Genomic DNA, 16,826 nt, shown 5'->3' with positions numbered 1-16,826 from the left:
AAGTTATTCCTCACACAGGTGTTTTGGCTTCTAATGAAACTAGTAATTGATGCATCCTTCCTTGTGAGTTTAGCAAATTAAAAGTTTTCCTAAAGAAGACTACAACACTATATTTTAAGATCAGCTATTATAACAGACAATGACATGTAATTATAAAGCTATACTTGATTGAAATATTGATGTCTCAAACCAAAAACAATAGATGCACCTGAATGATATCAGAAATATGTGTGGTATCATTAATCACAAATCACCCCTTTAATTAGAAATAGTAGCAGAAAATTGTTATGGATATATTTTATTACATTTCAGACTATATGATGTCCAGAATATATTAGTTTAATTTATGTACCTGTTTTCCATAGGAAAATCCAAATCATAATATATAATCAACTTTATGGGAATTATATTATCTCTTGAACCTTTCTATATAGTTTCCAGTACAAATTATTCAATGATACTACATTATTTCCTTAGTATTACTGTTTATTATTTAATATTATATGGTAGCTGTAGTAGGAACTGTAGCATAACTAAATCATATATTAATTTATACCTTTGCACACTACTCCATAAAATAACAAACTTCAGTAAAAATAGTAACATTTTTCCAGACTTCACTTTTAATGATTAAAACTTGGACTAATTATTTGTTTGAGAATAATGCCTTTTTAAATTTATGCTTTGTAATTCAGTCAGGTCTGTGAACCGAATCATGCAGTGTTTTGCTCTAGGGAAATAAAAAACTCATATCCTACAAATCAATACTGTCTTTGCATACTGTCAGTCTCATGGTTACCCCAACACAATTTTTGCTAAGCGGTCAAAACGTCTTTTAGCTAACATATGTTTGTGTTCAACTTGTTCTATGAATTCAGGAACATATGTCTGGAAAAAAATTGAAGAAAATTTGTCTGTAAATATTTAAGTCACATTGGAATGAATACTCTAAAATTAAAGCAAATTTTCAAATATCTATGTTTTTCAGCACATTAACATGCTTATATGGAGTTTTATTTATGTAATTATTATCCATATTTACTATGCTAGTAATGAATAAACTTTGTCATATATTGCATAAGTTAAAGATTGGTTTGCCAATTACTACAGATTCATAACATCATTTTTAATTAGGTTCAATTTATGTCTACAGCTCAACACATGGTAATGTGAAGTCTCTGACACAAAACTTGGCCACCACAGTGACTAAATCTGAGTTGTTCTCTAAACATCGCTATAAATTTGTCTTCACATACAATCCAAAGTCTCATCATTTGCATGAACTAGCAACGTTATAGGCCATGACAATATCTAGAGGAAGTGTTGTCTTTCACTCAGACTGTTCTGCTGCTATATCTGGTTGTGGACTAATGGTAAACAGTATGCAGTTTACATACAAAAGCAAGAGTTCAAGGTTAGTCCTTCAGTTTTAAAAATTCCATTTTATGTGTATGGTAAAAGTAAAAGTCGCACAAAAGTGCAAAGATTATATATTTAATTTTTTGATGTGACAGTAATTGCAAAACTTAAAACATTTATGCAAAAGATATTATGGGTGCCTTTCCATATCAGAACACTTTCTGCATGGCAGTTTGTGTTCTTTGCAGCAGATGTCTGCTCCTGAATGAAGTCAAAATCCCTGTAACTGACATTTTCAAAAGTATTGCTCCTTACACCAATGAGCTACAGAATATGTTGCTGCTGTTGCTTTGGCAAGCTTAAAGTTATTTATTGTTGTTTTGTGACTTTCCATGTGAAATATCCATGATAAACTGAGCAGTAACAACAGTGCTGTGAAAATGGCTCAAGCAGCATATGGCATGGGGAATATTGAAGTATGTAATCACAATTAAAATTCACCTGAAAACATTAGGTTGGTGTGTAAGTTTGTAGCACTGTTGTTTAGCATGCTGATTCACATGTTACTATGAATGTATTTACTAACTGCCATTTTTTGTTTGAAGTCTAATAGTGTTCTTGAGGTTATGTGTTAAGTTTCTAATATTTGAAGGTAATTAGCAATGTTATGCATGTTAGAAAATAGTGTGGCATGTGGGATGTCCAAAATGTGTGATATTCTGGGTGTAACAGAAAGGTAGAGCCAAGCTTTCAGGAAACATTCCTACAACGAAATAAATCTCATGTGAACAGCCTGGTATGAGTGTGCATAGGACACCTCAGTAGACAACTTCTCCGATGACGCAGTTTGTCGATCCTTTTCATGCTGCGATACATCTCTTCCCCTTAGAGGTATGTGATGTGATTCTTCAGTTTCTCCAGGCGTATGTTAAGACGAAATTAATCTCGGGTGAACAGCCTAGTATGAGTGTGCATAGGACGCTACGTCCTATGCACACTCATACCAGGCTGTTCACCCAAGATTTATTTTGTCATAACATACACCTGGAGAAATTGAAGAATCACAAACATTCCTAAACATAGAGGAATAAAATGTGTTATATGAACATGGGTCCAGAAATGCTTTATTTCTATGTTAGAGTTCCTTTTACGAGTGTCCCAAAACATGTACTTGATGCACAATGGAGCTGCTCAGCATTTCAGTGTTAATACTTGTAGCCTGCTAAATAATAGGTTGGTTGGTTGTTTCGGGGAAGGAGACCAGACAGCAAGGTCATTGGTTTCATCGGATTTGGAAATGACGGGGAAGGAAGTCGGCGGTGCCCTTTGAAAAGAACCATCCCGGCATTTGCCTGGAGCGATTTAGGGAAATCACAGAAAACCTGAATCAGGATGGCCAGACGCGGGATTGAACCATCGTCCTCCCGAATGCGAGTCCAGTGTCTAACCACTGCGCCACCTCACTCGGTGCTAAATAATAGATTTCATGACAGAGGAATAGGTAGAGGCAAATCAATTCCTTGGCTTCCATGCTCTCTGCACCTAAAGCCACGAGAGTTTTATTTGTGGGGGCATTCAAAAGCTCTTAAGAGAGGGATAATGACTGCTCAGTGTAGTTCTCCAGCAAGACTGTAACTGACAGTTAAGGCAGCCTTCATTTCAGAAGTGACCATCTTCCCACCACACTGGTAAACAATTGTTAACTTCGTGTCACAGCTTAGGTAGAAATCTTTCAAAATACCTTACTGAAATGAAATGATAAAAAAAAATATCAAGTGAATTTAATAGGATAATTCAGCCTCACTCTAGGAAATAAGTAGATCATCACTGAAAAATATTCTGCAATATTTCCACATCTCAACTGCACAAGCAGCATGAATAATATGTTTCCACAGCAAATTTGTTTCTTCAGTAGGCCTAAACCTTTCCTTCACTTAAGCAGAATACTACTTATGATGGTGGGCCTTTGCAGTACTCCAGCTCCCTATGGCCTTATTATTACTACCCTGCATCCTAACCAATGTTCTTGTAAGCATAATTTTCACCAAAACCACCAGAAAAGTTCTCTTGATGTTACATCAGCTTCAAAACAGCCTCATTCACTAATGACTGTATTCAAATGAAGGCATTTTAACCACAGTTTGTAACATTAGTGACATTACCTGTCGTAACTGATGTTTTATTTCTTAATCAGTAGATGAACTGATAAGTGCTTAAAGTACTTTTAAATAATCAAGTCAACACTGTTGAATTTAAATTTCAGTAATGCACTTTTACTGTCATAGAACATTTTGGTGTTCATCAGCTTGTGGATAAACTCATAGAATACTCATCAAATATTGAACACAAACTGCACCTATTTCAAGATTTGTGTAGGAAGATTTTTGGAAGGTGTTAGAATACAGAGCTCTTACACTTTGAAAAACATATTCTTATTAACCAATAGAAACATATTCTTAAAATGGATTTTATGCTAGATTCTGTTTTTATGGGTGCACTCTCTTATCCTTGTTGTATAAAATTTCCGGAAACCTAAATTTTGTATCTAAAATATTTTACTAAAATTTTTTAATAGTGATATTTTTGGACACAAAAAATTTTGGCTAATAGATTTAAGAAATAATTCACACAGGAGAATCATACAAACATACTGCCATCTGAATGCTGCTCAGACTCCCAAAGGAGGACATAGAACAACAACTGAAAGAGTTGAAAACAAATAAGTTGCAGGCCTGGTTAGAATCCAGGACTACTATTATTCTTTATATTCATAAATGATCTGACAGACAGGGTGAGCAGAAATCTGTGGCTGTTTGCTGATGATGCTGTTGTGTACAGAAAGGTGTCATTTTGAGTGCCTGAAGAAAGATATTATGTAAACAACAGGTGGATGGGAGTGAAAGGAAAGGGAATGTAAGGAACTATTGATGTCAGCTGGACCACGACTTCATATGGAATCTGCAGTGCTGAGCAAAAATGTGTGCCGGACTGAGATTCGAACCTGGGATCTTCTTCTTGCTATGCAGTTGCGTTAACCATTCCACCACCAGAACACAGTGGTTATCATAACTGCTCAGACTATCTAAGAATGTCTCATGGTTGACCCACATTCCTACCTAGCACTGACTATCTACAGCCCCTGTCCATGTCCTCCATGCCACTACATTGAGATTCCTATAGAAGGTCGAATGAATTGTGCATCTCCACTGAAGGTGGTCAATTCATTGCCCACTGGGGTGAATCAATTAATAAAGGTGTTGTGACTGTTCTTTTGGACGTATCTGAAATTTAAATAATATGTATCACAGCTGCAGATTCCATGTGGTGTCTGTTTTTTCAGACATGTCCAAAAGAACAGACACCATGCATTCATATAACTGATTCACCTCACTGTGCAATGAACCCACCACCTTCATTGTGGATGCACAATTCATTCGACCTCCTTTGTGGATCTCAAAGTAACAAGCATGGAGGACATGGATGAGGACTGTGGATAGGTGGTGCTAGATGGGTTGTGGGTCAGCTGAGAGGGATGCTGAGATAGTCTATGCAATTGTGATATGCACTGTGTCTGGCTGGCACAGTGGTTAATGCAACTGCATAGTAAGTGGAAGATCCGAGGTTCGTATCCTGGTCCAGGACACATTTTCATTCATCATTGCTGATTATGCATAAAGTCCCATTTCACCTGTCATCAACAGTTCCTTCCCTTTCCTTTCTTTTCTCTCCCCTCCACCTTCAATTTACATTATATGTATCACAGTTGCAGATTCTGCATGGTGTATGTTGTTTTGGACATCTCTGAAAGAACAGACACCATACATTCATGTAGGATAATACATGATGACTTTGACAGAATTTCTATCTCATTTGATCAATAGCAGCTAGCTCTAAACATAGATAAATGTAATATGAGAATGCAGGCTTTCTCAGCAAATCTCAATGATAAAATCTTCTTGGGTTGACAGCCGAGACAATGCGTTGTTCTCCAGCAACATTTCAGCAAGTTTCTTACTTGCCTGAAGATGGCAACTTACTGAAACGTTGCTGGAGAACAACGCATTGACTCAGCTGTCAACCCAAGAAGATTTTATCATAGATAAATATAAGTTAATGCATATGAGTACAAAAAACAATCCCATAATATTTGAATTCAGCATTAGTAGTGTACTGCTTCACACAGTCACATTGATTAAATATCTAGGTGTAACATTGAAAAGCAATATAGAATGGAATGAGTACATAAGGATTTTAGTAGGGAAGCCAAATGGTCAACTTTGATTCATTAGGAGAATTTTAGGAAAATGTGGTTTGTCTGTAAAGGAGACAATGTATAGGATACTGATATGACCCATTACCAAGATCCCCACCAGGTCAGATTGAAGGAAGACATCAAAGCAATTCAGAAGCAGACTGCTAGATTTGTTAACAATAGGTTAGAACAACATGCAAGTGTTATGGAAATGCTTTGGGAATTCAAGTGGGAATCCCTGGAGAGAAGGTGATGTTTGTTTTGAGGAATACTATTGAGAAAATTTAGAGAACTGGCATTTGAAACTGACTGCAGAATGATTCTACTGGCACCAGTGTATATTTTGTGTAGGGATCATGAAGATAAGATAAGAGAAATTAGGACTAATATGGAGGCATATACACAGTTGTTTTTCCCTCACTCGGTTTGCAAGTGGAACAGGAATAGAAATCATTAATAGTGGTACAAGGTATCATCCACCATCCACCATGCACCATACAGTGGCTTGCTGAGCATGCATGTAGATGTATAGGTGGAACACTGGGTTTTTGAAGGGTTCACATTCTGAAATTTAAATGCATCTGTGACAATGATGGTTTTAAGGACTAGTATTACCTGAATTATAAAATCTAGAAAAAAGTACAAGACATTCTTTACACATCATAAATATAAGGCTTTGAAATAATTATTAGCAGGGTTAGATTTGCAGGGAAACATGGTTTTCATGTGTCTTAAGTTATGAATATTTCCTTAAAGAAAATGTTTCTACACAAAATATTTATACTGTTATTATCAGCCACAATTAGGATTAGAAAATTACAGCTTAGCAAATAATTTTGATATTTTATTTATATGTACCAGTGACAGATTACCAGTAGTGTAAAATAAAAAAGAGAGAAAAAAATATTTATATCAGGAGTGGTATCAGAACGAGTAGAGTTCTTCCATATTGTTAGGTTTCAAGTTATGAGGCCATAAGGAGCACTAAATCCCCCACTGCTCCTCCCCTTGTTAAATCACAGCCGAGGAATTGAAAACTGATCTAGTATTAGTACTTCCAAAAGTACAAATGTAGTCAGAAGACTCTGAATCATATTCAGCATCATATGTCAGATTTTTATATCACTGGGATTTTTATATCACTTTAGAGGTTTACACAATGCAAGAAATAATCTATATTTTGTCTCTCATATAGCTTGTTACAAACAGATTAGAATCCCAGTGTCATGGTACGATGTCCCTCATTTTCAGTTACTTCTAAAGAGCCAGCTGCAACAATAAACCTCTGTAGGCTATTCAAGATCATGCACATATCATTTCATTCAAGTGTTGAGTAAAATGCTATGATGAGATTCCTTTGTCATCATTTAATAAGTTACCAGAAATGGCTGCAAATTTATACATGCAATTCCAGTTTCCCATTATCAACTTTTCTGACAGGATCAGTTTAATTCATAGCTGAGATGTAATTTAAAAAAGGGACCATCAACAGGGTCTTCAGTGCATCTTACAACATAGGAACTGCGTTGGAAGTATTATACAGGCATTAGTGGTTGTGGTGCCTGGTTTTGTCAGTTCTCCTCGAGTTGATGTGAGGGTTTTGTGTGACATCAAGATGACTTTTCTCATGGCTGTGCTGAGAATTATAGTTACTTGAGCTTTGGCCAGGCACAGCGCATTATAGAGTAGTAATAGTATGGACAAAGGAGCCTGATGAGTGCAAAGGCCCATGGTTGTAGTGAGATGCCAAACAAGCTGTAGCTATGGGCATAATTGGTAAACATACCTATATTTTAAACATTTTCATGGGTCACTGGCAATATGTGGAAACAATGAGTCAGTGGTTGCCCCTCATGGTGGGATGAAGAGAGGTCTTAGTGTCAAGTGGGACAAAGGATGTGGTAACTAATTCCAGGAGCATATCAGTTTATCAAGTTTGATACTTGCGGTCTACTGATTTTGGCCAGGCTATGTTTTGAGTATGGAAAGTATGCAAGAACTAAACGCTATGCCATCTCTAATGGCCTTATCATCAATGGGACATTAAATCCTAATCTCTCTTCCTCATAAGTTATGTTCCCATCTGCGTGCATGAAGTTTCGTCTATAATTCTTACTCCTTAAGGCAAGTATTGTGATTTATCACAGAAGGAAGTATGTAACTTTATGGCAACAGATTTGAGTGGTAATAGGTGACTGACAATTGCGGTTTTCAAAGTAGAAGACATAAAGAAGCTGGTGTTATCACTCAAAGGCAGCAAACAACAAGCCTGAGGAGCTACTGCTCATATAAATCAGCAAGGCAAGGCTTGTTAAAGCAAGAGTAAACCATAATTTTCCCCACAAGAACTGAGATGTTTGATTTCCTGTTACTTTTGGACGCTTCTTTATGAGCTGTGGTCCTGAGAATTTTTCTTTGCTGTTACATCCAATGAAACTTCAGAGTGCTAGTTGAGGGATTAAATGGCTGTTTGGAACTTATCCAAATGCAGTCAGATTGTTACAGAGTTTATAATGCTGTTAAAGAGATGACTTTATTACCTGTGGGGACTCAATCAGCGAGACTCCCCAACACATATCTGAATTTTGAGTGAAGCTGAGCAGATATTCTCTGTCAGTTTAGTCTGAATTTGACCTGTGTTACTTTAGGACATTTGGTCCACAACACTGCATATACATGATTTAAATAATGTGTGGATCTGTGTCATATCTTATTGCACCCATCATCCGTACCTGAGCTCCACACTGGTGACACATGACTACCGCATTGTGCTGTATTTTCTTGCTTTACTACAGAACCAGTTACTGCAGAACAACAATGCTGCCATTATCACACTCCACTACTATGCATTTTATGTGAACTGACAGGGATTTTCCTGCATCCTTGTTATACGTGCCATGCTATGACATAGAACATTCATGTGCAATGCATCAAACTGTGTTCAGACCTGAAACAAAATCAGAATTGTGTAGTGCACTAACCACCCAGTGCATCTATGGTGTCTTGCCCTCCATCAGTGCACAAGAAATGGCTCATTTGGTCACAGAATATATAACTGACATGTTTAGTGCTTCACAACGGCACTTTCAACACTCTTCACAGGATGTGCATTCAACTATGAAGTGTCATTACAGTGCCAGATGGAGACATGCTATCCAACTAGTTAGACTGTGTACTCTTATTGACCCTACTGTTTGGACTGTACTGTGTTTGGACAGTAAACATTTTCATGATTGTGCCTTTCAACCAGTTGAACAGTGCTTGGACATTATTTTCACCCTTCTATTTTGTACAATTGATAATGTGAAGCTGCCACCATCAACAATGGAAGCCACTTTGCCTTACCAGAACCTCCACTTGCCTTGCAATGGCAAGAACCCACCAATTCAACTGGCCATCATCGATCATGACTCTCTTGTCACCATGCCATCCAAGCTGGCCAAGGTATCATGACTTCACCTGACAGTCACTAAAGAAGCTGGCACCACCTCTTCACTGTGGTAGTCAGCTGTGATACCATGTCTCCATCTGAACAACACTGAGACAATGGGATTTGGCTTGATCATTGCCTTGCAAGAGGACAACACTTCCCTACAGCAGTGGCCACATGACATACTGATTAGTTGCATGGAGGATGCTGGTCTCTTGCCACATGCCACACATCTATGTTGGTTCTACTTGCATCTCTGCTCTTCTGCACGCAAATGCCAATGGCCACGCACACTTTTCCACCAAGTTCCACCACCCACATCACACACGCTAAATCAAAGATACTACTCAAGGCACTCACCTACTGGATACAACAACACCCCCAATGACATCGTACTACAGCATTTGTGCCACCTGGAGAACACTGTTACTGCAGTGACTAAGACATTCCAGCAGCATACCACAGTGTCACTGACATCCAGTGGATAGATTGTTACATACAAGAAGCCAACTCCATGAACATGTGTTCCCTCCTGAACAGCTGTAACAGATGTGTGACCAAGTCATAGTATACAGTTTACTGCTTTCAAATAACACTCTCTCATAACAGATGACAAATGCAGTGCAGGACACATGGTCTGTGCCCCTCTCACAGTTATGACTTCTCAATGTGATGACTCATACTCTATGACCTCTGCAAGAAATGAACTGTTTATGCTTCACAACAAAAATACTTACAGCACAGCTGGTTATGTGCAACTGCAACTCCACCCAGTGAGAAATTTTCCACCTACACCCTGTCTCACAACCAGCCATGAAGTGGTTGGTCATGTACGCCTGCACAAAGATGACTACACCAACATTCCACTCCTCTACTCTCCTCATCCCACCTCTGCAGTACCAGGAAGGAGGGGATTCTGTAGGGACTCAGCCAGCGAGATTCCCCAACACCACATCTCTGACTACTGAGCAGATACTCTCTGCCAGTTTAGTCTTGACTCAACCTGTGTACATTAAGATGTTCTGTTCACAACACTGTACATACATTATGTAAATAAAGTACCGATCTTTAATGTATGGATCCATGTCATATTTTATCACACCCATCCATACCTGAGTGCCTTCAGCTACTGAAGTGAGTCTCTAAAGACTTGAAAACAACATCAATGACATGTAATTGAGCTTTGTTCGTAATTTACGGATGAACTGATATACAAAAACTTACAGAAGCAACGTTTTTGTTTTGGTCTCAAAATGTTTAATTTTTTTCACTCTGATGCTATCTAAAACCTCTGCTTTACTGTTTTTTGACTTCTCAATAATTTTGCAATTTTTACATGCCGACGCCAGTGTGAGGTTGATAGTCTCTATTTCTATTTGTTGGTATGTTCTTGCTATATTTATATGCTCCCTATCTTTTCAATTATGCAAGAATTGATGAGTAATAGTTTCAAGAGACAACTTTATGTGCCCGAGAGATATCTTGAAGGTGCTTTTAAAATTTTGGAATACTTTCAAAATTTCAGACCAGTTTTGGGCATGTCAGACACTTGAGAGGGTAAGAGAAAACAATTTTGTTTGCTTAACACTAACACTGTCAGTATTAAGCCCTTTGTAAACATATTTTCACCAAAGAGGTTTTGTTCAAACAGGAACAGTATTCAGATAACAGAACATTAAACTGTGTGCAGGTGCATAATTTATGGGAATTCCAGTGGGGGAAAGGGGTGATGTTCTACAACTCTTGTTTGTTATCTCCACAGTGCAGTCACAGTCATCTGTAAAAGAAAAGGCTTACTGCTGCAATTAAGTGGCAAATAATGGATCTGTGGAGTATAGGAGTGTTGATGCCTTTCCCACATTGTTCAACAATTCCTTCACAATCAAAAATTAAGTCTGGGTTATAATCTTATACTCTCAATTACCACTGTTTAAATATTGTGGTTTTATTTATTTATTTAGCCTAGGTACTTTGGATTCCAATAATGATGAAATCTCTACCACTGAAACTTACGTTCAGTTTCATATTTTCCAGATGATTGTTTGAATGGAAGCATGACACCTCTGGTTTGCTCATACTCATTTGGGATCTCCAGATTTATAAATAAGTCTCCAGCAGAGGCAAGTCTGTGGGCACTATCTCTTCTCTCTGCTCCAGTTCCTTATGCTGTATAGTAAGAGTCAGGTCATCTTTATAGCAGAATTTTTTGAATGAACTGTCAGGAAGGTTAGATAGCTACAGATTGAACAGTAATGGTGAGAGAACCAATCCTTGGGATAATCCATTGTTGAACTTCCTCTCCTTGCTGAACCAACTTCCAGTGATTACCTGGAGTTTCTGATTATTTAGCTTGCTGTTAAGAAGTTACACAATCATTCTACACAGTATAATATGAAAAGTTTATAGAGTAGGCCTTCCCTCCACATAGCATCAACAACACTTGGGATAGTTTTAGCTTCATTTGGAACCCTGCCTCTACGAAGGATGTAAGAGACAACACTGGGTCACAGCAGCTGTGCCCTTGTCTGAAGTCTGTCTGATCAGTTAGAATGTACTCTAGAACAGCACTATTTTTTCTGTGCCGGCCGAAGTGGCTGAGCGGTTCTAGGTGCTACAGTCTGGAACCGCGCGACCGCTACGGTCACAGGTTTGAATCCTGCCTCAGGCATGGATGTGTGTGATGTCCTTAGGTTAGTTATGTTTAAGTAGTTCTAAGTTCTAGGGGACTGATGACCTCGGATGTTAAGTCCCATAGTGCTCAGAGCCATTTTTTTCTGTCATAGTCCAGCCTTTCAGCACATAACAGCAGCTCAGGAGGGCTATCAGGTGACAGCATTTTATCTGGTTGCTGAATTTATCACATTTCAAAATAGAAAACATCTTCATCCTCTTAAACTCTGATGGTAGGTGGCTGGTTAGCAGGATGTCAGCAGAGAATTCTGCCAACCACTTCCTAGCAAATCTTCCCATATGAATCATGTATTCAGGATTAATGCCAAACTGATGTAGTTTGGCACCATGAATCAGTAGCACATGGATATCTCCAGCCATTCCAGCACAGTCTTCCTGCATGTACTGTTGCATTCATGTTGCCAGATGTTGTTGTGGGTCACTGTGTATAATCCACACTCCAAGCTCTACTTTATTATTTTTTCATTTAAATACTTGCTGTCACTAAGATCACAGCAGGTTGAACTCTATGTTAATTTACTAATTATTATACAGAATAGCATGCAACTAAGTAGAGTTAAATACAGCAGTAAAGAGCTTTGTGCATGTCTGCATTCAGTTTTGTTTGTCAACTGACACACTACTTGGTTAATTTCAAGAAGCAGGCAACACAAAACAACAACAACAACAACAGGTCAGAACTCTTTCTATATGTTGTCAGCGGATGACTGAAATTAAAATTAGTGCCAGCTGAATCATATTCAGCCAAAAAAGAGATGATTACTAATGTGGCATTCTGCTCTAACAATTATATCTTGATCAATCTTACATGAATATTATGGCAACATATAGGTGCTGCTAGTATAAATTCATCAAGAACTAAATTAAGAATGAACTGTGCCAGCTGCAAGGTGCTCTTTAGAAACTCCACTCCATGCTCAGCTTTGTGAGCCTTTTATCATTATTTTGGTTTTCTACACCTTGTTTTTTAATTTGATTTACACAGGGAGACAAAATAACTCTGGTCTTAGCCCACTGTCACCAGCACCAAAATTGAGTTTACTGTGTGGCCCTGCATCTTAGATGTACTGCAGACTTGAAATTTCATTCATCTGATGCTTTTCTTGCATTTACTGATACAGCATCAGCAGTGATTATATAGTTATCATTCTGAGTACCCTAGATGATACTTTTCTTTCTTTATTATATATTGAAAGACAGTTATGCTTTAGAATGACACAATATAGAAATTACAGTTTGTATTTCATGTTGGTTATTACATTTTTTATGACAATTGCTTCTCCATTCCTGTTAGCAGATGGTGGAATTGAACTTACACAGCATATACTCACTCTTTTCATTTCCTCATGGCGTTTTGAACCTTTTTTTCTCTCATACCACACGGTTCCATGCACAGCTAATTTTCTTAATTTCAAACTTTGTTTGTAGTTATGAAATTTCCCTGTGGATGTTAGCGTTTTTATTCAGTGCTACATTGTTAAGTTTTTTTTAATGAAAACATTCTCATACAACATTGTCTTTAAATCAATAGTAGTCAAAAGAACAAGTACTATCTACTTGTAATGTTGACAGTATAACAATTGGAAATACTCTGCTCAAAATTCTGAATAATTCTGATGAATGATCTCTGTAGTGTGTACTATATTTAAGATGGGAAAAACAAAAATGATTATGACATCTACTGAAGAAGAGGGGAACCCAAACAAATTGTTCCCCTCTTAATCTATGATGTACAATTTCTAGTCGGTGCATCTGAATATTATTTGTAACTATGCTTTAGTACCTTTCCCTGGGTACAGAAATGCAGAAACAGAAACCATTATTCTATTTGTTTGGTAGTCTGGCCCACAGTCAACTCAGCAGCTGTGTACATGGCACCTCTGAACACCCACTGTCTTACACAATGCTCTGCTTAAGTGTGAGAATGATTTGAGCCTTCTCAAGAAACAGATGAGTTATGGATGCATTTCCTCTTGGTACTACTATAATTGAAAATTGGCAATATTACAGAATATGTTTGGCCACCCTGCAGTCGCTAGCTTACTTTATGAAATTGTGCTAGATTATCAGTTGACATTTTGCTGTTATTTTGATTAGATATTCTGAGTGATTCTCACTTAAAGTGTGACATTGAGTTAATAAAATTAAGTTTTTGAGTCCAGGAAAGTTTGTTTTATACAGAAGTTACAACTAATCTCATCTTTAAAATTGAAAATTAGCTGCCTTATCCATCAGTCTGGCAATGAGAGTGGTAATGCGGCAGCAGCTCACTAGCACAGTGCTAATGTGGTTGCTTCGTAAAAACTTATCTGTCAGTTTCAATCTTGCTGGGGATCCAGTATATTTTGTCAGCTTTTTACCTCTTCACTAGCCAAGCTGTAAGCAGTCAGACTGAAAAATGTGCAAAGAAATCTTAACAAAATATCTCCATCACAAGTCTTCTCACGTTTTCAGTTCAGCACGCTGCAGACATAGAAGTGACAAATTTATGAACTTTGGGCCTGCTCACTCATTAATATTCCATTTTTTTGCTTTTGCAGACTTTTTTTGTAAATATACAGTTTGATACATTAATGTGGCATTGAATAATTTGTTAACTGTGTTATTTTATGCATCTATTTCCACTGCCAGACTGCCACACTGTTAGAGTAGTCCTGAAATGATTCTTGAGTATGACAGAACTGTACATGGACAAAGGTCATTTCATAGTAAAAAGTATATGATGACTTACTGATTTGTGAAGTTTTGGGCAGGTTCATGTTATATTATTTCTCATTTAGTTAAAAAAGACTTTCTTTGTAAGGTTAGAGTGATAAGTTGTAATAAATTTCTGTTAGTGAATACATGTCTTTCTAGTTCGTTGTTTTTAGTGATGGAAGAACTGAATGATTTTAACAACCACTTGGCCAGTCAAATGTTATTTTTTGTTCAGTTGATTTTTTCAGTTGAATGAAACAACTGAATGAAAATAGTGTCAGCGACCACATCAGCATCATGAATGGTTTTCAGTCACTCTCCAGGTTTTTGTGGTTTCACTCAATGTAAGACAACCGACTGACTCAAGACTGTAACAGTTAAATCAGTTATATGAACGTTTTCACTCAGTCTATGGGTTTGAGTGAGTTCATGTACATACCTTTTCAGCCTTTTCAGTTATACATGAAGCATGACTATGGTTACCAACTTTTTTGTAGGCAAAAAACACATCTTATTTCAAGGAGAGGCAAATAAATAGTATATTTATAAAAATGACATATTTTCAGAATTTGTGTATTTATTTACTGTATGATTTTTTTAACATCTGGCATTAAAAATGGATTTTTGGTTGCTCTTAAAAGGTTAAGAACAGGTGTTACATTAGAAATTTATGTTTAACAAGATTTAACAAGAATTACTTTTTTATTTAAATTTATTGAAGTGTTGTCTTGGGTTGGGTTGTTTGGGGGAAGAGACCAAACAGCGAGGTCATCGGTCTCATCGGATTAGGGAAGGACAGGGAACGAAGTCAGCCGTGCCCTTTCAAAGGAACCATCCCGGCATTTTCCTGGAGCAATTTATGGAAATTATGGAAAACCTAAATCAGGATGGCCGGATGCGGGATTGAACCGTCGTCCTCCCGAATGCGAATCCAGTGTGCTAACCACTGCGCCACTTCGCTCAGTGAAGTGTTGTCTGTCTCTTCTCACTAGTTTGCACCCATCACCACTAATTCTCTTTTGGTAAATGCTGAGACAATGTGAACAGAAAGCATAAAAGATATATTTCTTTAAGGTGCTGACAGGTGTTAATACTACGCAACTATCAATTTAATAGTATGGTTGCAAAATACTGACACAAATTATTTACAGCTGACTGGAAAAACTGGTAGATGCCAAACTTGGGGAAGATGAGTTTGATTTCCAGAGAAATGTTGGAACACATGAGGCAATACTGACCCAACAACTTATCTCACAAGATAGTTTAAGGAAAGGTAAATCTATGTTTATAGTATTTATAGATTTGAAGGAAGATTTTGGCAATGACAAGAATGCACTCTTTAAATTACTGGGGGTAGCAGGGGTAAAATGCAAGAACCAAAGGGTTATTTAAAACGTACAGAATCCAGGCAGCAGTTATAAGAGTCAAAGGGAATGAAAGGCACACAGTGGTTGAGAAGGGAGTATGATAGGTTGTAGCCTATCACCAGTGTTATTCTGTCTGTACATTGAAGAAGTTGTGAAGGAGAACAAGGAAATATTTTTTAAGGGTATTAAATTTCAGGGAGAAGAAATACAAACTTTGCAGTTTGCCAGTGACATTGCAAATCTGTCAGAGACAGCAAAGGACTTGGAAATGCTGTTGAACTGGATGGATAGTGTCTCAAAAGGAGGATGTAAGATGACCATTAACAAAAGCAAAACAAGAGTAGTGGAATGTAGTTGAATTAAATCAGGTGATGCTGAGGGAATTAGGTTAGGAAATGAGACATCAAAAATAAATGATGCATTTTTTTTCTAACTGGGCAGTAAAATAGTCAATGATGACAGTCAGTGATAGTTGAAGTACAGAGGATAAAAGACATTGACTGTCAATTGCAAAAAAAGGTTTCCTGAAGAGGAGAAATTTGTTAACAGCAAATATAAATTTAAGTGTTAGGAAGTCTTCCTGAAATCATATGTCTGGAGTGTAGCCTTGTATGGAAGTGATACATGAACAAAAAGCAGTTCAAACAAGAAGATAACAGAAGGTTTTGAATGCTGAAGATTAGATGGGTAGATCATGTAACTAATGAGGAGGTACTGAAAAGAGTTGGGGAGAAAAGAAATTTGTGGCTTAACTTGACTAAAAGAAGAGGACATCTGATAGGACACATTCTGAGATATCAAGAAATCACCAATTTAGTATTGGAGGGAAGTGTGGAGGGTTAACAGTTGCAGAGGAAAACCATGAATTGGATACAGTAAGCAGGTTCAAATGGATGTGGGTTGCAGTAGTTATTCAGAGAAGAAGAGGCTTGCACAGGATAGAGTAGCATGGAGAGCAGCACTAAAACCGTATTCAGATTGAAGATTACAACAATGACAACAACAACAACAACAACAACAACTGTCATTT

General features: G+C 37.4%; 1 protein-coding gene across 1 annotated transcript in view; it reads right to left on the bottom strand.

Moving 5' to 3' along the window:
- Positions 1-642: 642 nt before the first annotated feature.
- The window catches only part of LOC124556220 (IQ and ubiquitin-like domain-containing protein), a 212,723-nt gene continuing 196,539 nt past the window's right edge, over positions 643-16,826 (bottom strand). The window contains exon 9 of the mRNA XM_047130211.1: positions 643-888. Within this exon, the coding sequence (XP_046986167.1) occupies positions 796-888 (93 nt within the window). The 3' untranslated portion in view covers positions 643-795. The remainder of the gene's footprint in view (positions 889-16,826) is intronic.

This window comes from Schistocerca americana, chromosome X (assembly GCF_021461395.2).
Source record: "Schistocerca americana isolate TAMUIC-IGC-003095 chromosome X, iqSchAmer2.1, whole genome shotgun sequence".
Classification (NCBI taxonomy): domain Eukaryota; kingdom Metazoa; phylum Arthropoda; class Insecta; order Orthoptera; family Acrididae; genus Schistocerca; species Schistocerca americana.
This window is presented reverse-complemented; position numbering and strand designations above follow the sequence as displayed.